General features: G+C 46.6%; 1 protein-coding gene across 13 annotated transcripts in view; it reads left to right on the plus strand.

Annotated features, from left to right (window-relative positions):
- The window catches only part of nfixb (nuclear factor I/Xb), a 99,270-nt gene that overhangs the window by 23,547 nt on the left and 52,534 nt on the right, over positions 1–23,189 (plus strand). For 12 of the 13 annotated variants that reach the window (XM_029250053.1, XM_029250059.1, XM_029250058.1 and 9 more), the window contains exon 2: positions 7,403–7,934. In XM_029250053.1, coding sequence (XP_029105886.1) covers positions 7,403–7,934 — 532 coding nt within the window. Of the gene's footprint in view, positions 1–5,872; positions 6,638–7,402; positions 7,935–23,189 lie in introns of those variants that run through there. The other variant, XM_029250054.1, reaches the window with a different exon arrangement.

The raw sequence follows: 23,189 nt of genomic DNA on the forward strand, positions 1-23,189 counted from the left end.
GTCCATTTTATTTTGCCCAATCACCTGTTAGGACTAACCGAAAAAACGATGAAAAATGGTAAAATTTGAAAAAAAAAAAAAATTATAAATACTCAGCACCAGGTTGTACGTATTGTGGTACATTTCTGTTGTCGTTTTCTTAAAGATTCACGCCCATTAGTGCATTTTTTTTTGGTACGTCCAGGCGAACTTTAGAAAACGGGGCTCGATTTTTCGAGAAACTCCTATAAAATGAGCGGTGTGGACAACTGAACCATGGCCGGTTTAAGCTCATTTGTGGAACCGTTTCGGCAGAAAGAAGCAGAAAATGGCAGGCCTTGTCCCTCTTGAACGTTTTAAGTTCGCCGAGTTGTTGACTGAATTGTCACCTTTGCGCTGTGTTTGTGTCCCGGGTACCGATTACCGGGTACCGATTACCGGGTACCGAAGTAACCCAGTAAAACGCGTCCCCTTCCAATTGTGTTGCTTCGAAAAAAAAACCTTCTTTCTCCACACCAGAAACACGTAATTTATTGAGCTAGGCGTAGATTTTTTTAAACGGTTCAAAGTGAATTTTTAATTTTTTTTTCAACCTTTTAAAAAATATTTGGACATTTTCAAGTTCAGTTATTCTTTTGAAACGTGGGTTTTGTTTTATTGCTGGACTCTTCACTGTCAAGTTGTGTTTTTTTTTTTTTTTTTTCCCTGCCGGCAGAGAACTGGTGGACAGACTTTGAATAATTGAACAAATGCTCTTCAAACCTTTTGTAACAGCAAGCCTTTAATTTGACAATATTATGTGTGTGTGTCTTTTCTCTCTTTTCCGCGTGGAGAGTGTATCATTTGGGGTAACAGTAATCTGACAGCCTTTATTTAAAATGAAAAGGGGTTTTTTTTTTCTAAGTTTTTCAGTTTTTAAAGGGTGATCATGATATTTGTGCATTCCGCGCAGTAATTGTAGTACTAATAAACTAACGTGATCAATGCATTGTCTCGGAAAGATTTTAAAGTGCTTGTTCTTTGAAAGTTTGAAATGGAAGCCAGGTAAAATTGGCTCGTGAAAGAGAGAAAGGCACATAAAATGCATGTCCCTCACAAGGCTCGCTCGCTAACAATGAGTGTGATGGGCCTTGTGTTGGAGAAGAACTATGGGCAGCCTTCAGTGCAGGGTAGGCTGAAGGCCAGACGCTGTGTTCTCTGACCCCACGCACTGGCTCCGTCGAAGACATGGGCAGCGAGAGGACCCGGTTGCCATGGGCTCCCGAATCGCGCCAGACATTCTTTCACATGCCAACTTACACCCGCTAAACTCTGTCCTGTGCCACGCTGAGGCTTCGTATTAGACAACTTATCGACAGTTGTCCATAAAATCTGAGATGGCAAGGTTTAAACATTCAATATGCTATTCTTCTTACGTTATGGTATATGTTATGTTGATATGTTGTTCAAAATGTATTTATGTTGAAACGCACTTGCAGGTTTATGGAGCTGCCCCTGGTTGTATTCGTGTAAATGTTGCTTTTACTGAATTTTGCTTGCACGTCGATACGGCGGAGAGGAAAAAAAAACTTTTACTGCATTATTTAAAGTCCAGACTACCAAGTCCATTCATTACCTTTGTCACTTTGGCAGTCGTATCCTTTTTTGACATTAATATGAGTGAATACCGCAGGAAAAAATGCGCGGTGGCCAGAGTCGTAACTGATATGGCCAAAGTCATGCTTTGTGTAGCCGCAATGGCAGGCTTTGTAACATCGTAGCCTGAATAAACTGCTGTTGCTGTTTATAGATTTAGGGCTGCATTGAAATCTTCACTGATAAAGAAATATTAGAATAAATACAATATTTAATTTAAAATACCAAGAATAAATTTTTGCCAAGAACCGAGATTAAATTAATCCAGTATTTCATTGTGTTTTTTTTTAACTTTTAAAAAAAAAAAAAATCTTAAATTGGGTTGTTTTTGCAAATTTTTCCATGGAAGTCAGGTTCCCCTGCTTAGTGAAAATATGTTCTGTGTACAGAGTTTCTTTGCCTTATCTAAACTCTTTTAAGAATATGACGAACGCTAAGGAACCCGTCCTGGAAAACTGTCCGTAAATTTTGAGAAAATATTGCACTCAGTTTATTGCACAGAAACTTCACTGAGAATCATAGGTAATCATACCATATTAATATTGGAATTTATTTTTGAATTAAGCCCATCCGAGGGATCCCGAGGGTGCTCATTTTTTCTTCATCCTAAACTTGATTAAATGAGTAGCTGGGTGCAATTTAATCTCAGCTGGTTCGGGTTCCTTCGTGCTTCCTTCCTAGCTGCTGCGTGTTATGGTTTCTCGGTGCAGTGAGGAGAAAGTGGCACAAATGTGGCCGCGACACATTCCATTTGATCGCACTGGTCTCGGGCCATATAGTGGAAGAGTCAGCCGTTGGCTTGTCCTCACAGCACCTTGTTGTTTTCCTCTCACAGTTCATCTGCATTCAATTTTGCAACCATGGGAAACCTTGGCGTTGCTCAGCGATGTTTTTGTTGCGCCGCACACACATTTTGCTTCCTTGGCGTGGGTTATCCCTGATTCTTCAGTGAGGCCGTGAATAAAATGTTAATGAACAGGTATCATTGCTCTGCGGGACGCCCTTTCATTAACGGCACACTTTGTCTGTGCACCTGTTGTGGTTGTGTTGCCGTTGTGAAGTCCAGTCTTTGATTCGGAGATATGCTTCTGTTTCGGCCAAATCTACGCTCCCAACTGCGCTAGAGCATAAACTTGCTTGTGAAAATGCGGTGTGATATTTTTCCATTATCGGCCAAATTTTGCAGAGGAAGATTTTAAACACAAATAAATAAGTTAATTAATTAATCAATAAACATTCCGATAGCCGTTTCTCCAGAAAACGACAGGTTTTTTTTTTTTTTAATAGCAAGTTCATGATATAATTTTAATGTGATATAAATCATCTGAAATTACGCGTGAGAATTATCACAATTATTTTTTGAGTTTAAAGGCTTTTTTGAACTCTCGCTTCTTAATTCCAAGGTAAATTGTCTGCTTGCGTTTTTTGGTCAGCCAAATACTTTAAAAAACGCGTGAGGCTTGCGGCTGCGCTACATTCGACTCAAAAGGGACAGTCGGACTTTTTTTCAATTCTGGTCTATCATTTTTCCTTTTTTTTGGCAGTTGTTTTATAAACAGTCACAGGAGGAGGCGGTGGCGGCCAGGCAGATCTGCCCTCAGACGAGGGCTTTCTCTTCCTTTGCTCTCTCCCTTGCCCAGTGTTTTCCTCCTGATCGAAATAAAAGCAGACAAGGGGAGTGCGGCTCGCTGCTGCCTGGACGAGGCTCACCAGCGCTCCCTAAAGAAGACTTGGCACTTTTAAATAAAAGCAAGGAGGTGGTTTTGGACCAAAAGCCCATTGTGAGTAAGGTCACGAGCGGGCTGTTCGAGCCCTCATGCACTTCAGACAATCCAGAGCTCACATATCGATCACCTCGCCATCCAGCAGATGTAAAGTGAATACACCATCATCTGTACCCGAAAATGAACAATTTCTATGCGTAGATGTACGCATATACGGAACTCCTACTACCAGTCCAAGCATTGCTCTGAGAAACAGCCTGAAATCAGCAGAACCATTGCCGCTGTGTGTTTCTTCTTTATTCCGAAGAAGTCTGCGGTATAGCGCATGAATTGCTCGAAACTCTGCAGCTGTTAAAAAGTGGTGTCTTGCAGAGGGTGAAAAGTGTTAGAAAAATTTAGAGCTTTGAAAAAAACTTTATAGGCCTAGTTTTCGCAGAAAGAATGGAAAAATAAATTAAACCTGCCTTGGACTTTGCATGCAATATTTGAGAAAGTGGGGGAAAGAGGAATGTGGAAATATTTAACTCAATTTAAAGTATTCTAAATAAAATGAAATGTGGGTTTACGGTTTATGAGATTACCATAATTATGAGAATATTGAGAACTGGAAAAATTAGGTTTTGGCAGCTGTTCGCTTCAGGTTGACCAATATTAAATGCAAATGTCCTTTCTTGACGTAGCACTTGCGTACAGCAGGACATGCTGGATCTCTGGTACGGATCTGGTTTCCCGTCTGCTGTTGAGAGCCCTCCCGTTGTGTCTAGTAGCTTGAACGGTGGCAGCGCCTTAACCGCAGAATCCACAAAATGTCAGCCAGTGGCGGCCGTGCCCTTTTTTCCCTGCATCCTCTTTGTTTTTCCTTTTACCGCCCGCATTGCACGCTCTCTTATTCTTCGGTGATGTGTTGGCGTACGCGTGTGTCGACCTAGACTACTTTTGTTCGTTGGCACCTCAAAGCTTGATCACGTATTTATTTGGTACGATGCAAAATGTGCACAATCAAACAGCAGCAACATTTGAAAAGGATTCTAGAACTGTTCAGATAGCTGTAGAATTTTGCTCTTGTGTTACGGATAGAGAAATGTGTCGGTGGAACACCGGTGGGCCGCACAAGAGTGGAAGTGAGCAGCGACGTCCATGAACGTGTCGAGCGCCGGACTTTGTAGTATTTTCAGGCACGGGGCAAGTCCGGGTTCCGTTAAATGAAAGTAGACGCTGTTGTAAGTTCCGAGCGGAGGGTACTCGGGTGGCCGCGACACCGGACTGCGTTGTTAGCGTAGGTGCGGAAGCGGTTTGCGAGCGTAAATCTGTATCTGCTTTGCACATCTCCGTTTACGCTTTACTGAACTGAGTGTGGTTGAGTTTCTCCAGCGGGTCATCCATCAATTCTTTGCCTCCTCAGTCTCCTTCACTTTACCACAAATTGGCTGCATTTGACACCGAGATACCCTGCCGGGTAGCCCGCTTAGTTGACCGCAGGCCGTGTTTGAAAGAAATAAATACACGTGAGTTGATTCGGGAAGCGCCATGTAGTAGGGTGTTTATTGCCGATTACAGAAAGTGCAGGAAAGGGATGCGCGGAGGCTGGACAGAGCTGGGCCGAGGAGCGTTCTCTTTATGGCGATTCCTTTTCGGACAGCAGGTGAGTCGCACAGCACGCACGCTGTAGAAGAACGCTGAATGTTTATATGTAAAGATATAATTGGAACGTTCTGCAACGCATTTGATTGGCCGCTGTTTTCAATGGGTTCGGCCGCACGCGTAAAATACGTCTCCCGTTTCTCGCGCTTACTCGAGTTCGAACTAGTGCAGATGTTTGTGCGTTTTTTTAAAACGGCAGGTGATATATTGACGTGTTTATTGGGGGGTATTTGTTTCCTCTTCTTTGTTCGTGTGGTAAATCCGGGAGCAGCTGCTGGTTGGAGGGTCTAGTGGGATTTTGGGGCTGTGTTTTCTCAAGCCACTCCGTGCCAAGGCAGTGTAGCGCCAGCACAGAGAGTAGAGAGGAGGAGGGGGTGGAATGAGAGATACAGAGTGTGTGTGCGTGCGTGCGCGCGTGTGTGTGTGTGTGTGTGTGCATGTGCGTGTGTGCGTGCGTGCGTGCGCGCGTGCGCGCGTGTGTGTGTTCTGCTTAAATGCAGCGATGGCGGCCATGTTTGATATGGCGGCAAAGAGGTGTTGTGTGTGATTAATCCATATCCTCTGGCCTTCACCTGCGTGAAGACAGGAACTCGTCAGGTTTTGACGGGACGTATGTGACGTCTGACCGAAGCACACGCGAACACACACGCTCGCTTGCTCGCTCGCTCTCTCCCCGCACACACTCTCACTCACTCACTCACTTACTCACTCACTCACTCACTCACTTACTCTCTCTGCTGCCAGCCCCTCCCCCTCTCTTTTCCCTCCCTTTCAGCTCCTGAAGCTAACGCATTGGCTGGGCTATAGGCATCTTGTTGCCAAATAGGTGGGCCCTCCTCGTGTTGGCAAAGGCTCGGGCAATGGTTAGGGAAAGATCGTGAAGAGGACGAGGGAGAGAGAGAGAAAGAGAGAGAGTTGGAGAGGAAAGGGGGAAAAAGAAGCAGCACTCTAGTTTGCCAGCGGTCGTACGCGCTTGTCCAACATTGAATCGGTTCTCTCGTTTTTTTTTCCCTTTTTTTTTTTTTTCTCAAATTCTCCTCACCCACCATGCGTCTTTCTGTCCCTCTCTCTCTTTGAGCCTTACGCAGGGCCCACAGTTCCCAGCGAGCACCAGTACCACTTACTGCTTTGCCAAGGGTTTTTTTTTTTTTTTTTCCCGTCTTTATTTAGCTTTTTATTTTTTTTTTAATTTTCTTTTTTTTTTTTTGTTATTTTGGAAAGAGCGAAAGAAGCGTGTTTATTTTTGGTGATTCGATTTATCTCTTTTTTTTTTCCCCTCTATTTTTCCGAGTCACTTTCTCACTGGCGCTTTGACATTTTTTTTTTTTTGCTTTTTCGTTTTTCTTTTCTCTTTTTTAAAATTCCTCCCCCCCTTTACCGCCACCAGCGATCTTTAGCTGGTGTCGTGCCGTAATCTTCCCCCTCCCCGTTAGTGAAGTTTTTTTTTTTTTTTGGTTGCACTTTTGTTTTTAACTTGTTTTTTCTTTCTGCAGTTCTTTTTCCATCCTTTTGCCTTTTCTATATCTGTTAATACACTTTTCTGTTCGGTGCTACTTTCCTTTTCGGGTTTCTCTTAAGCGGGAAAGACGCAGCAAATATCTGGAGCGGGATACTTTTTCACGATCGACGTGCCGAATTTATGATGAAAGAGCAAAATGGTAACTACCAAGCTATCTGTCTGCATCTCTTTTTTGTTTTTTTGTTTTTTTTTGGTTTTAAAAAATAGGAGTACAGGTGGATTAAGCTGCGGAGATGCACAGAGAAAAGCAGATAATGTCGGAGCATGTTTTATTTGTCGTGGTTTTCGCTGTGGCCGATCTGGCCAGCATGGGCCGGATTGTGGCGCTCGCTCTGGCAGCTTGGTGCTGTCAGAAGGTTCGCGCGTTATTGCCGGGCACTCAGTAGCCGTTGTACCGTGGTAAATCTCAGAGAATCTCGACATGGGGAAAACCGTACGCCTGCTTGATGTGATTGAAATCTGCTACATCCGTTAATTTTCCTTTGCTCATATTTTATAGTTATTGTGTTTTGAAGTATTGAGTTTTTTTTTTTTTTTTGTTTTCCCCCAGAAATCAGTGGAAGTGTTGGATTTGAAAATGACTTTAATTTTCAGCGATTAATTTCAGGCTGCCGTTGATTTTCTTCAGCGGAAATGTGCCTTGCTTGTTTTTGCACCATATAAATTAATACAGTTGATTTTTCATTGAAAGTAACCTTTTAAATTCGATATGTGAAAATATGACAATTTAGTCTTTGGTATTTTAGAATTTCTTAAAATTATTCCTCTGATTTTTGTTTAAATGAATGTGATATTCCCATTGTCCTCTCCTCCGCTTTTCCTTTGCTGCCTCGGTGCTAATCTAGCATGAAAGTAGAAATCCGAAGCAGCCTGAGATTGTCTCCTCTCTTTCCCTGTCGCGCAGGATGAATTCCACCCCTTCATTGAGGCCCTGCTTCCACATGTGCGCGCTTTTGCATACACCTGGTTCAACCTGCAGGCCCGCAAGCGCAAGTACTTCAAGAAGCATGAGAAACGCATGACCAAGGATGAAGAGCGCGCAGTCAAGGACGAGCTACTGGGTGAGAAGCCTGAGGTCAAGCAGAAGTGGGCATCCCGACTGCTGGCCAAACTGCGCAAGGACATCCGGCCCGAGTTCCGCGAGGACTTCGTGCTAACCGTCACAGGGAAGAAGCCCCCGTGCTGCGTGCTCTCCAATCCTGACCAGAAGGGCAAGATCCGGCGTATCGACTGCCTGCGGCAGGCCGACAAGGTGTGGCGCCTGGACCTGGTCATGGTCATCCTGTTCAAAGGTAGCCCGCTGGAGAGCACAGACGGCGAGCGGCTGGTCAAGTCACCTCAGTGCTCCAACCATGGCCTCTGCGTGCAGCCGCACCACATCGGCGTCTCCGTCAAGGAGCTGGACCTCTACCTAGCCTACTTTGTCCACACGCCAGGTGAGTGCAAGTTCTGTCCCCGCGTCATGCCTTAGGTTGGCTTCTCCACTTTGAGCCTGGAAAAGTGAGGTGGTCATTAAATTTTGTTTTTGGCCTTCGTGCTTCTGTCTGGTGCACGGAAAATCGGAAGAAAAGAAGCTAGAGCTCCCCCGAACGGTTTTTCGCTGCGTTTGAATATCAAAACAGGCCGTCACCCCTGGTTTTACGTTGCCAGATAGTCGCAGTTTTAAGTCAATATGTAGTTCTCAGTTCCGCGTATAGCTGTGTGGTAAGCACTTCTGGGGTCGTGCCTCTGCCTGCGGTGATGTGCGTCGCCACGGTGACTTGTTGTGCGCTGACAGTTGGCCGGACACCAGCTCCACATTTTCCCGCCTGCGACCCGACTTCAGCTCTACGCCCAGCCAAGCAGAGCCGGGCTGAGCAGAGTCGAGCTGAAAGAAGCCATGCGCTGAGCGCTGCCCGGCTTCGCGTCCTGAGAGTTCACTCAGTCTGCTCACATGGGCTTTATTTCCATTCTTCTAGGACCGGCCTTTGGATCATGTACGAGAGTGTGGCTCGTGTGTTCAAAGTAGACGTATTGCATTGTTGTTTGTCAGAACATATAAATAGTGTAGGATGAATTAGAGTAATTAATTGAGTAAAATAATTATTCGTGAATATCTTCCAGATTAAATCAAAGGTAGAAAAAATGGAACGCGTGACCGTTAAATTCATTCCGGATAAAAGAAAAAAAAACAGTAATATCATGCAATTTCAGTGCCTGTTAATTCTGTTGAGGATTTTCATTCGTGTCATTATTTCCATTCCGTTATTTCCGTTCATAGTGATTACATATTCTTTTAAAATTTGACATATGTCATAGTGCTGGATTATTTGATTTCGGTTTCAAGTTGAGCTATTTGTTCCATTTCCATTTTTAATACATGGTACACTTGTAGAAGTGAAACTACAGGTTTCTCTAGAGGCAGAAACATCAGCACTTCTGTCACTCTAAATATTATTGTTATTATTTTTATTATTGTTATTATTATTACTATTAAAATAATATTAATAATAATTTTTGCTAATGTGTTTAGTAATGCTTTTAATTCATTATTGCATGCTTTAATTTTATTATAAACAAAAACACATTATTGTTGTTATTGCTGTATTTATTTATGCTGCATAATGTAACAGTTAATATGCGCCACTGCTTTGACGAAGCGTGTTTTAGTAAATGTATAAGTTCTCAGAATTTGTGGAATTGCACAAAACAATTGCCAGGTGTTCCGATCAGTTTTCTGCAATTTTTTTTTTTTTTTTTCTCGTGGCTTTCAATTTTAAAAATCTCAGCAAGTCTGGTCCTGGATTGTCGTTACGATTGTGCCGTAAGGAAAACAGCAAGAGAGCGAGAAGCACAATTTGGGCGACGGTGAAGCGCAGTGGAGTGGCGTGTGCCACGGTAATAGTGTTACTATACCATAGTCAGGAGTGTGCGCTGTGCACTGCGGTACGGTGCTGCGTCTCCAAACCGAGGAAGCCTACTTCTTTTATCTGCTTACCGTATTTGTGTCTCCGGCCTCGTGCTGCCCTGTGCCAGCCCTCTTCCCTCGCCTACGTGTCGTGCTACTGCCGTGTGTGGTGTGTGTGTGCTTTCTGTGAGCTCAGTCAAGGCAGACAGATCTTCTTGAAAAAAGACACCGCAGCAACTTTTGTTTCATCTAGTCTCGTCTCTTTGTGTTTGTGTAAGGATTCCATTGTTATTCTAAACATCCTGGTCACGATGGCCAGTTGATTCCTTTTGTCTGAGTTGGAGAGGTTACGCAGGAAGTTGAGGGCTGTGTTGGAGATACTCAGGTTGGCACGGGTTAGAAGACGGTGCCCGGTCTGCTCCTCAGAGAGGCACGAAGCCCCGGCTACGGGCAAAGTCTTGCCGGTGTTTGTTCCTCCTCTTCAGGGCCCTCAGCGTGCGCTATAACCGATTCGCGCATCTCCTTCTCTAGCCGGATGTAGACAAGAGGCGCGAAACCCCTCGCTGTTCTCTTCCTCTTCATTCTTTTGTTTGTTTTTAAAATACACATAGTCGGTGGACTTCAGCGACCTTGATGGAGCCCGAAAAGACGGAAGAGTCGGCGATCATTCCGAGTTATCGCTCATTTGCGTGTGCGGGCGGGTGGTCAAACGTGGAGGAGTGCTGGGGATGGGATTTTGGGGCGGGGGGTCTCAGTGAACGACCCCGCGGTCGTACATGGCACTTTTATTCTTAGCGCTGAAGTGCGGCTGTCTGGCTGTTGGAAGCTATTGATTGCCCGTTCTGTAATTGTATTACAGTTGTCGGAGTGACGCTGTGAGCCAGTGGGGCTTGGTGGGTGGGGGGTGCGAGGACCTAGTGGGGCCCAGGGGGGGGGCTGTATCACTGTTACTGTTTGCTGGCTGCTTTGACACCAGAGAGTCACTGGAAGGTTCCTCTCCTTTTTTGCCATCTGAGTAACAAACACACATTTTGGAGTTCTTGTGCAAAGGCTGCACTGCGGTTGGTTTCATGTACTGCTCTTCAGCTAGACACACACACACACACACACACACACACACACACACACACACACGCACACACATTTACCTCGATAGAAACACACTGAGAAACGTCGATAGAAACAAACACTCGGAAACGCGACTGATGCAATCACACATAAACAGGTTCCCAGTCACAGATTTACGAGTATCAAGTACAAGTATGCGCAAGTACTCCCTTTCCATGGAGTTTACTGGAGCTCTCTCAATGTTTTGATCTTCGGACGCGCGGTGGGCGAATGTGCATTTTTTTTCTTTAGTGTGTTTCGCATTTGTCTGCCTGAAGAACCTCTGCTGCTCCAGCACTGAATCATGTTTGGAAACAGGCTTCTTTAGCAACTCATATTATTGCCGTTATTGTAAAAAGATGTGTCTGAATATGTTCTCAATCAGCTGGCTGTGTGGAGGATCAGCACTGTCAGATGTGGAGCGCGGATCGCGGGCTCCAAGTTTGCGGTGGAGTGACTCGAGGGCGACCCCGCGTTCCGTGCCATGTGGCGGGAGTTGGATAAACGAGGAGATGCTCATCCAGGCTGAGGGCAGGAGCAGCAGAATCGGCAGCGGCGGTGGCGAGAGAAAAGCCAAAAAGCAGCGAACGAGCATCCTCTCCATTTATGACACAAAGCGTTGCTGAAAAGCCGCGCGCACACCAACGCCACGTACGGCACGTCAACTTAATTTATGTCACAATAAAAACACGTTTGTTCCTGCGTGTTGCACGCACACATCTGGACCGAAATGTTGGCATGTGACACACGGAACAAGAATAAATGGTTGAATGGGGTCTAATGTTCTTTGTTCCAATTTATGGCAGCATTTTATTTGGAGTGAATGAGTGACACGACAGTGAGAACAGCGACAGGCACTCTGGGATGCTCATTGTTACTGTCTGCCGTTGAGATTTACTTTATAATTAATAATGTCTTTTTGGCTGTAATGAAGTTGCATGGTCAAAGGGGGAATACTTTTTCTTATGAGTACTAATTGAAGGAAACCGGTATTAAATTAATAATAAGAAATAATATCATTGAAAGAAAAAAAGAAAACCACTACCTTGGTTTGGTTTACCTCATTGGCTGTGTTGTGTGACCAGGCTTATGGCTGAAAGCAAAATGTTTAACCGTTCAGCATGGTGTTGTCACAGATCAGGACCTCCATCTGTTAAGTCTGCACTCCCTTCCGTCAAGGAGAACGACCTGCCGGGCCCCAGGCGTGTGGACAAGGTGAATACCGAGGTTGTGACAGGTGACGGGAATGCAGATGAAGAAAGTGTAGGAGCAGGAAGCAGAGAAAGAGAACAATGAACCGCTTTACTTACCGTAACACACAAAACGGTTTCGGGGGGATAGTGGGAGGACCATATGGAAAATACAGGGGAACGCTCCAAGTTCCTGAAGCGCAGTTCTGTGACGCAAAGTGACTCGGAAAGACCGGCGTGCTGGAAAGCGGCCTTCGCGGAGAAAAAAGGAACGGCACCAGGATGAAAAACAGCATTAATGCCAAAGAAAATTTCTAAGACAGTAATGAGAGGTTGTCGTCGTGTTGGAGTTTACCGGCTGGTTCATTGTCGGGTCTCTATCATTGACACATTTGCCTTGGCAGACGTGGATTGCGCCACAAAAGGCTCTCTTTGTGGGGGCTCAGAAAAAACACTTTTCCTGCTTTTTCCCTTTGCAGTTGAATGCAGAGAATAAGGAAGAGCTGCATCGCAGACCCCTCCGCTGGAGGCTGCGTAGTCGGACAGAAACGCGGGCTGCAAGCGGTCGCGCTGAGCTGCGGTCCCTCCCTCCCTTCCTCCCTCCCGCTCGGCTTTGGCCTCTGCCTCCTCCGCCTGCGCTCCGCACTTGGGTACTGAACACCGGAGTAACACGCGCTGCTCTGCGCGCGGAGATTGCGGCCGATCTTCTGCAATTAATTATAAGTCCCTTGACTCTAAAAAAAAAAGATGCGGGGCGCTGTGTATTTCTTCAGTTATTTTTTCCACTCGGAGATACAGAAAGTGCATTTTTCTAATGAAACGTTTTGATTTTTTTTTTTTTAAAAAAATAATTTTTAAAAAAAAATAATTCTTGCTTTGTCAGGAGAATTACAGAATTAATTACTTGAAGGCAAAACTCAGTTTCGTTAAATTAATTCAAAGCTTGCACTAACCAATACGTTGGTGTTTAAAGTTTTTAACGATCAATCGCAAACACACACACACACACACACACACACACACAATGCAAACACGTCAGTCAACAAATTCTATTATAGCCCAATTCTTTAGCTTTCATTTAATCCTCACTGGCAGCATACAAAACGAAAGGAAAGATGCACATTTGGAAGTTCACAAAGGGAGGAACAGCGTAGCTTGTCGTGGCTGAAGTGAACCCGAGGGGGATCCCGAGAGAGACTGAGGAAAACCAGAGAGGGTCGTGCTGTCTTTTCTATTACACTCTCCTCTCAGCGCCCGCATTCTTTCTGCCTTTTGTGCTGGAACCAGGCGTGAAATCCGCCTGTCCCCAAAAGCATATACCCACACAGGAGGGGTGGAGTGCCTTCCGAGAGGAGGGCAGGCGGCCTTGTGTGTGCGGCGCGAGACGGGGCCTGCTGCTCTTTCATTTGGGGCAGCCCCGTCCTCTCCGGCCACGGGCGAACCGACCCGCCGTAGAACGCGAGGCCGACTCGCGCCCTCGCGCCACCGTCCGCGTCCCTGCGCGCCGTCTGCTCGGGGAAGACCGGCTTTCATTTCGTGAGAAAAAGGCAACAGTATCGCCATTGTTGGGGACCTCAGGTTTTTAACGTGACGGGATATGCGGCAAGCCTCTTAAACAAAACGTTCGATTGTGAAATGTTGAGTTGAACAAAGGGGAGAAGGCAAGAGGAATCTTTCGGTGTTGCTGGTTAGCTGCTTTTGGCACCCGGTGCCATAGCCCTGTTAGCTAGGAAGGTGCCAGCATTTGAAATCACCATGCTGTTTCTGCCAGCGCCAGCCTCCCTCCTTCTGATCCTCTTTTTCTCCTTTTTATCCTTTTTTTATTATTCTCGCTTTCGATGACCCCCCCACACCCCCTGAGTGACACACGCACGCGCGCGCACACACACACACACACACACACACACACGCAGTTTTCTTTAAGACCCCTGCTGTGTCTGTCTTCATAAAACAAGGAGGAAAAAACACAGGCATCATCCACATTTCATTATCAATTTTTCTGTATTAGGAAATAAAACTGAAGTTTTACATTTTCTATGTCACCATTTGATCATTGAAGTTATATAATAATACTTATACTATTCTTAGTGTTGTTGTATGTTATTATATTTAATAATATCATTATTTTATTTTTATCATTATTATTATTATCGTCATTTCAAAATAGGGATCAATGTGCAGACAAGTAGAGAATTATAGACTACAATGAATGCAGATACAAGTACATTATGGGGGTGCCCTTTTTTTTTTTTTGTCCCTGGGCAGAAAATCAATTCAGTTCAGTTAATTTTATTTTTATGCAGCGCTCTTCTCACCAGAGTGACACAGCGCACTGAGCAAGGTTAGAGAAACCAATGAAATAAGGCTGAGAAAAACCTGTTTGACTGCTGCGAATTAAGGAATCGCTAATAGAGCGCTTCCCCATGATGATCAGACAAATTGTCATATAGTTTTAATGACTTATACTAATCATATGTACACAGTGAAATCATTATCCGGAAGAAGGTTTTCCTTCGCTTTTGCAATTAAATGTTCACGTTTGCGTTTTAGTGCGCACTTGTTTTCATGTACGTGTGCGTGCACGCGTTTGTTTTGCGTGTCCGTTCCTATATCTCGGCGCATTCGTGCTGAGCTGTCCGTGTCTGCTCCTCTCTTTTGTTGTGTCCGCAGGCTCTTCCAGTCCCTCACCGGCATGCACTCTATGCCCCAGCCACCCGAGCCACCAGCCAGGGGTCACTGGGCGCCAACTAGGTGCTAATGTGTCCCTTTGCGTGCTGCGTCTGTGCAAACGCTGTTAATTAACTGGAGTCAAATTAATAAATAAATAAATGAGCCCGTCACGAGTCCGAGCTGCCCGAGACCGCACGCTCGGGCAAAGCGGTCCTTCACTCCGCCCGAGCAAAGCATAAAAGTTCGGGACACGCGTCTTTTCTAATACGTTTGAACCCGCACGGACAGTGTTGTTGAACAGCCTGACAACGTGTGCCCGCAGTAAAATAACGGTGTTATTTTTTTTGCTCTTGAGCTTTGAAAGAATTTCTAGCCGTGTTTGTCTTGGGTGTCTCGAGCGTGTCGGTTTTCCGGCCTGGGTGCTGCCGGGCCACCGGGCCACGCGTCTCGGTGCTGTCCGACACCTTCCGGCCCGGTTCTGGAGCGTCGCTCAGCCTTCTGTCAGGATGTGGCCGCTTTCTGTTCCCAAAAGCACGCGGTTGTGTCGGGGTTTGCGCCGGGATCGAACGTCTCGGTTCACGGATGAGCAATGGTTATTGTTATTGCTCTCAGAAGTGTAAAACTTTCAAAACTTTTGGCAATTAACAAGAACAGCGACCGCAATAATCGGACCGAGATGAAGCCGGTGAAACGCTGTAACCTTTTGCCCTTGTTTTGTGGACGTGGACATATTTGCTACGTCTCAGTGTACTGTGTCTGTCTATGCCTTGCTGTGACCTAAATTAACAACAAATATCGGTTAGGGTTATTGTTACTGTTTTCGGATGCTTTGTCGTTGTTACTGCAAAGTGTCCTCTATGTGTGATAATACATTGTTGCGTTCTGAACGGAGTCACCATACTGGGCTGAAACTAGGAAGGTAGCTTTTTTCCGTGCTGTTATCGTTACTCTTGAGCCTCCTTGCTTGCGCATCAGCCGCCATCCACGTACAGCATAGCCTCTGCTGCCGCCGTCGATTAGAGGTGACATGTCCAGCGTCCCGGTGCGTAAGCAAGCTGCGGAATCCCCTGTATTAACCACACGCGCCCACTCAGCCCTCTGCTCGGGTTTTAGCGTGTTCCTCGGAGCCGCTCTGAGACGGAGCTGAGGACGCCGTACTCACACCCCGCACCCCTTCCCTCGCTGTCTCATGGTCCCCCAGCCCACGGCCTTCACTTTTGGGCATAAGCCACTCTGCTTTGTCTCTGTATTTCTCCGCAATCTTTTGTGCAGGCGTTAATTCTGGGATTGCAGGGTTACATCACTACTGGCAGTTACAGAGCGTCAACACAAATAGGCTCAAGGACTATTCTTTTATAGTATTATGCTATTTTGATTTGGCCATCTGTCTGTATTCAGCTGAATTTTTTGAAGTTTTTCTTAATTTCTTTAAGGAAAAAAACACTTATAACTACAGTAACCGTCCAAGAGAGCTGGCTTGAGCGTTAGTGTGTGAGTAAATGTATGAATTCTTAATCCGTGCCAGTATACGTTCCCAGTGTGTATGCGTGCATACGTCGCTCGTGTGTGTGCATTCCTAAAGGATGTGCTGGTGAAGTAGGATACTATGTAAGTAGTGTGAGAAGTGTAGGGTGTGTCTTGTGGGGGCGATCCACCCCCATTGCTGTGAGAGAAAACGAGGAATGTTTAATCGGGCTCATTAAATGTGGTTTTTTTCGAGAGATTTCTAGCCCGGGGACCTACCACCGGTGGCGTTGACATTTTTGAGTAAGGCTTGCTTCTTAAGCTTCAACATTGTTCCAGCTGTAATGGATCACCATCATCTGCTGTAGGTGGTGAATTTGCCTTTCCGGAAAGAGGCTCTCTTAGCTACAGGAGGCCTACGGTCAGGTGATTGTGAAGAAGAGTTAGAATATTTCAGAGGATTCTGGGATTGTTACTGCGGGAGGTGCCGGGATGCTCCACACTTGTCTACGCAGCTGGTTTGACAAACGCGACTTAACGTAACTTTGTAATGGTTAGCCTAAGAGCCATAATCACACAATGATTAAGGGGTCTGTAGCAGCTTTGTTTACTGGTGTGTTACCTTTCACCTGTACTCTGTGCCGCTGACCACCACACCAGCCATAAGGTTGCCATGGCATTGTCACCACTCCCCCAGTCTCTCTCCATTCATTGGCCGTAGACAGGACTGGTTCCATGGCAACAGAGCCTCCCAGCGTATCTCTCCTGGGCAGTATCCAAGGTGCTTCCAGGGCAGCCCTAGTTGGCAGGCCATCGGCGTTCTGTTGTTGCCGTGGCTTTCTGGCTCGGACCGCAGAGGCGCTGCGGAGCGTGGCACCACGGCGCATGTCCCCGCAGCCTCACCGGCCGCGTCGTATCGCTCTTGCCCCTGGTCTTCGTCACGCTCGTGTTTCAGAAGCACGTACTTCTAAAGATAGTGACACGTTGACGGTAAGAAAGTTCACGAACCAACTGAGCTTAGGGTAACTGACCTGTGGATCTGGTAGTCCAGTTGGTTTATTCTAATGAAGGATATACTCCTCCGGTTACGTTTACCTACCAGGAGCACTGGGCAGATGTGGCAGCCTGACTGCGTGTGGAGCCGGAGGCGGACGAGTCGTTTCTGGACATAGCCCATGCTTTGTCACGCAAAGGAAGTGCGACGTTTCTGCGGTGAGCCGGTACCCGACAGGCTTGCGTGGCTGGAGCTTTGGTTCCGGCATGCAGATCGAGCTCTCTGAAGGAGAGAAGATTGAAGCCACGGCCATCAGAGAGCCGAGCTCAGCTCAGCGTTCCCAGTCCGAAATATCCTCTTTTCAAATTACCACCACTGTTTACCCAATCAGGCTCCATTTATTTTAATTTGCCGTGTTTTATTGCAATCTGTTTTCCTCTCCAAAACGGGGGCTCCCTAGTGGCCGGGCCCTCGCGAGGGACCCAGCGTGAGCGCTCTGCCAGGGAGCGGCACCGTCACTCCCACACGCTCGCCACCTGGGCCCCAGCGCACACCTGGTGCCCGTCTGCACGTGTGCACCGCACATGAATGCAGAGCCTTGTACACGCACACATGACGGGATTAGGATGGGAGCGTGGCTGGGCCACTGTGGCCAGGCGGGCTCACACTTCTGCCCTCTGCTTTAGCACAAAGGTGCAAAGGTCTGAGGGAGTAGGCATTCCCAACCAGCCTGCACTTACATACATTTACATTTATTTATTTAGCAGACGCTTCTCTCCAAAGCGACTTCCAATGAACTCTACGTAGTGTTACCAGCCCACACACCTTATTCACCACGGTGACTTACACTGCTAGATACACTACTTACACCGGGCCACTCATCCGTACATCATTATTTCCACGGATGCCTGCAAGGTTCATATACTGGAGTTGCAATCTCCTTCTCTCCAATTTGCTGTAAAGTAACCTGGCCTTTTGTAACATTAAATGTGGCGATGAAAGTATGTAGGAGGAAATTTTTAAAAGCGGTCGTTTTTGGTCCGACTGCTGCACGTGGCTGCCGTTTGTTTTAATTTGTCTAATGCACTATTGTCTAGTTCTGAGAAGCGCACATAGCAAAACGTACCGAGGGGTGTTTCTCCGCTCCTAGACAAACATTAGAAAATGCCGGGCTTCAGCAGAGGATAAACAGGGAGAATGAAGTACTCCGGATGAGAGCCGGAGTCCATTTCCTCGCACACAGGGTGACAAGGGTGTAAACTCTCAGAGTGAAGTTAACTTACATCGTGTTACGGCGTCTGTGAAAATGCACCGTGGCTCAGAACGCAGCGGCAGTAGTCCGAGTGGCAGTGTTTATTGAAAGGGCTGATGAGCTGGAGATGAATATTAAAGGGAGGGGGGCGAACAACAGTGTCCAGAGTATGAATGACTAGGGTCTGGGGCACCTACAGCACTTTTACTCATGGCTCTCCGGCTTGCAAACCAAAACCGAACGAAGGAAATCTGGGTCTAATTTGTGGTAGATCTTTATCTGCGACTCTGAACCACACAGGACACCTCATTAAAGGCAAAAAAACAACACGGAGTGTTTGATTTCTGTTTTTGCTTAGACTTTTTTTTTTTTTTGCGCCTAAGCGCTGATCGGTTTCGTTCGCCTCCGGCTCATTGGCTCCGAATACAGTTTCGATCAAGCGCCGTAACCTTGTGGCCCTCACCCTTCTGACACGGGTCCCGTTCGCGGTAGGGCTGCCGTCACTTCTGCAGAAAAGCGGCATCCGCAAAACTGACGTTTCGCATGCCTGCGTTTATTGGGGAATTTCTGCAAATTGCAAAGGCCGCCTTAGGACCTTTGATTTGCGAAATTCATCTGTTTTCATTTTCCTCCGATGTTTTTCATTGTGCGCGAGCTCGAAATTTGTTTTTACAGTGTGTCACTGCTGTATTTTGTCTGCATGAAGCTGCTATTAACAGTGAATATAACACTGCTGCATCCAGTAATAACAAAGGGTGTCACAACAATGCAGGGCTGTACAGCATTCTAATGGTTCTTTCATTTATAACGAAACGGAACCAAGCAGAAATGTCAGCGTGCCACACTGTCCCTGCCAGTCTTGCCTGTGATGATTCATTTGGCATCAAACGCAAGACTCGTAAAGCCGACTTTTCCCCCTCCCCGTTCTACACATATTTCTACATTATTTTCTTCTAGACTAATGTAAAAAAAAAAACAAAGCTCCAGTTTACATAGTTTTTTCCTGAATTTCAATCTCTCTCACTCCCTCTTTCTTTGGGTCAGCAACCAGATATTTTTGTTATAATTTGTCATAGTTTTTTTTTTTTATGGTTTTTGGGGGGGGAAGTGTTTTTTTTTTCTTTTTTGCAGTCTTTCTGTCTCTTTTTCTTGTGGGGCAAAAATAGGTTCTGCTGTACGACACACTGGACGTACTCTGCGAAACCTCACAAATTTCATCGTTTACTTTAACTGTATTATAATTCTCAGTTTTTTTCAAAGCTTCTTGTCGCTTCATTCCTCGCCCCCCCCCGACTTACACTCCCGGTCCAGCTGTTCTGCCCTTCGCTGGATCTGCTGTGGCGAGTCGTGAACGGACATCTGCCCCGACCTCACTTCCTCTATACCAGGGCGCTTCCGTCGTTCCGAAAATGGGTAATGCAGAGCGTCACGATGCTTCTCCGTGCATCTGTCCAACGGAGAGAGCAGGAGACCTATGCCTCGATTTTCAGGGCAGTGCAGAGTTACACAGAGTTGACCGCAATGGGATTCAGCGCTGGTTAGTGGATGGCCAAGGAGTGGGTCTGGGTGCGGCTTCAGTCTTCATTGATGTCCCTTCGATCTCACGGTGGGGGGGCGTGTTTGTTTTCCCTTCTAACGTCCGGTTTTATCCACGATGGAAGGGCAACCAAACATGACAGCAGCGCTGCTCAACCTCAGCTTTCATTGCACTTTGTGCCGTTGAAGAGAAGCCTTGGGTGATTGGCCAACACGTGAATCAAGTGCGCACGCAGATGAGGTGTCTGAGATAAACATAGGGTGGGAGGGAAAGGCCACTGAAATTTGTGACAGAGAAGGGCTGATTGGGGCATTCAGGCCGCGATTAGGGTGCGTTTGTTATTCCAGTTGAATGACGGAGATCCACTTCCGCTTGGTGATGGCAGGGGGTGTTGGGTGGGGAGCTGATGGAAGTCTTTAGGAGGAAAGAAAACTTTGCATTTTTATCCTCGTGTTATTAAAAGAGCTCAAAGGCCTAGTCTCAGTTGCCCGATGGAGGGAGACAAAAAGCATTTGTAAGCACACAGCACACATGCGGGCGGGCGGGCAGAAAGCTCTGTCATTACTGCGGCCTTGATGTGGTCAGGGGGTGGCATGGAGGCCTCTCATTACTGCCATTAAACTGCAACTTTCACTCACTTTCTCCTCCCTCTCGCTTTTCTTTTTTTCCCCCCTCTTCACCAAAACCACATCTCCTTCGCTGGCTCTGCTGTAATGAGCGCGTGTTTGGCCAAGTGTGAAAACCACACCTCGTGCTGAGTTACGTCATCCCCCAAGGTGGTTAATGTCTGGAGCCCTTCTTCCATCAGCCACTTTTCCCGCCCTTGATTGTAAAAGCAATCCGGAGTATTTTCACCGCTCGCATCAGACAGTGACTGACAGTTATTCTAAATCATATCTTTGCAGATGAAAGGAATTTGAATCGCCCACATGTACCGCTAAGGGTCTATTTATCCAGCCTAAAAGGAAAACTGCTGATTTATTTACCCTGGATGGCTTGTGTCACACAGTAAATCTAAATTATAACAGTAATTATATGCACAGTGACCTGAAGGGACTTGAACCACAGTAGAGCTCTAAAATAGACACGTTCACGTTGGCCATTTGTTGCTCCAAGCGTTCGAACAGACATTTAACGTTAAAATGTATTCTTGCCCACGTTGAATGGGACTGCAGGGACTGGCAGTCCTTAGGAGTTACCTTGACAGAAGCAGGCATCTTTATGCGGTATACAGGAATTTGGGAGTTGAGGGATCTCTGGACGAGGTTTTAGGAGTTACAGGGAACTTTAGCCACTGCTCAAGGGAGCCAAGATACGTAAAATGTAAAGTCTGATTTATTCTTGAGCTCCAGTGATTTTTGACGACAGCCCAGACGAGTGATGCGGCGACATGGAGTTGTTTGACGTTATTCCGCACGTCCCAGAACATACAGCTCCACGAAGGTCGGCGAGCGTCTGTCGCTTGTGACGAGACCGATGGCGCGTAGATGCGAGGTCTCATCTTCAAGATTCTGTGTATTCACAGCAGCGCTAAAAAAATCTCTGGAAGGATTTCTAGCCTCAGCCAACAGTATTTGTGTGCTACTAAATGGACAGGACTGCTGAATGGGGCAGCTCAGCAGGCTTTTTTTTTTTTTCCTTAAAGTAATTCAAGAATAAATCTGGCCATGCAGTATCATGTGATATGTGCTATTTTATGTTAAAGTTAGGGGATTCTAAATAGAAATAGAATAGCCTCATTGCTGACCGGTGTCCTGAGGCCAGAATTGTAGCACAATTCTTTCAGTGTTTCTGTTTATTTCCAGGGGGGTGTGTGGTGGCGCAGCAGGTTTGGCCTGTGCCTGCTCTCTGGCGGGTCTGGGGTTCGAGTCCCACTTGGATTGCTGTCCCGTCCTGGGTGTGTCCCCTCCCCTTCCAGCCTTGCGCCCTGTGTTGCCGGGTTAGGCTCCAGCTCACCGTAAACCTTCTTGGGACAAGCAGTTTCGGTCAATGTGTGTGTGTTTATTTCCGTTCTGAGGAAAGACCCAGGTTCCCAAAATAGTTAAGGAAAAGCAATAAAAAGAGAGTCCTCACCAAAATGATCAAATTACGTATTTTCGATGTATTTTCCGGTACTTTTAAACAGCATGCAACAGATAATTCTTATGTGTATGTAACCGAGGTCTTCGCGTTACAGTTCACCTGAGCACGACACGCTGTCGTTCGGTGCAGGTGTCCAAAAACAGATGCACTAGATAGCATCCACAAAAATGCTTGCACTGCTAAAAATAATAGGTAGATTGTTTATGAAGTCTCTTTGAACCCCTTTTCCAAGCTGTCAAAAGGTATGGTTGTTTTCGTAGAGGCACGGAGGTCGTTGCTTGTTTCCTGTCGTTTTCTTCCGCACATACCAGGGGTGAGCATCTCTCATCTGTCTGCATGAGGCTATAATGAGCATGCTTTACTTTGTTAGCCCCTAATTTAATTTCATCGAGGACCCCGTGACTGGCCCGGGAACCTGCATTTGGCAAGAGGTACCGTAATTGAAGTGACACTGGAGCAAGCCTGCACTAGAAGACCTTGTAGATCCCTGCGATGCAAGCTTGTGCTACAGGCCAAGCTCTGCATGACAGGACTTGGTCTTTGTGAGGGGTCTGCATGGTCATGATAGGAGGCGAGACCCATCCTTGTTTGTCTGTGTGGCGCGTTCGCCTGAGGCTGTGCAACCGATCATCACAACAGCATGTGGAACGCAGAACCAGCGCCAAGGCAAATGAGCTGACCTTACCATCGCTGCCCCAGGAGACTGTCAAGGGCCACTTCACGCACTGCGGGGGCTGAGCCGTCCCCAGCTCTCAGATCTTGCTCACCCAGCTGGAGCCCAAGAGCTGAGCACCACATTCGCCATTACTACCCAGGCCGGGGGGTACTGTAGGGGTTTGAGCTGCCGCTTTGCATTCCAAGAGCCAAGGTTCGAATCCTACCCTGCTGCGGAGCCTGTGAGCAAGGTATTTAATGAAGTGCTTCAGTAAAAATTACCCAGCTGTGCAACTAAATTATTTCAAATTGCTTAGTATGTACTGGGGGGGCATGGTGGCGCAGCGGGTTTGGCCTGTCCCTGGGTGGGTCTGGGGTTCGAGTCCTGCTTGGGATGCCTTGTGATGGACTGGCGTCCCATCCTGGGTGTGTGTATCCCCCAGCCTTGTGCCCTGTGTTGCTGGATTAGGCTCCGGTTCGCCACAACCCCTCTTGGGATAAGCGGTTTCAGACTGTGTGTGTGTGTGTGTGTGTGTGTGTGTGTGTGTGGTATATACTGTAGAGCCACCATTGTGAGTTCCTTTGAGAAAATCATCAGCTTAAATAATGATAGCATCATTAGCTTCAGATCCCAGGCTTACATGTGAGGCAGCAGTGGAGTGGAGCTGAACTTTGACTTCACTCTCCTCACAGAGGCTGTGTCGATGATCTGGTTTTATTCTGTAGAAAGCAGCTGTGTTGATTTCTTAAACAATCTGAGGAGGAAAGCTTCCTATTAAGATGGGGTACCCGGAATAGGCTGGAAGGAGCTGCGCCGTGCCTTTTTCTCCTTCCATTGCTGAGAAGGCTTCCAT

Source organism: Scleropages formosus, chromosome 3 (assembly GCF_900964775.1).
Source record: "Scleropages formosus chromosome 3, fSclFor1.1, whole genome shotgun sequence".
NCBI classification, from domain to species: Eukaryota; Metazoa; Chordata; class Actinopteri; order Osteoglossiformes; family Osteoglossidae; genus Scleropages; species Scleropages formosus.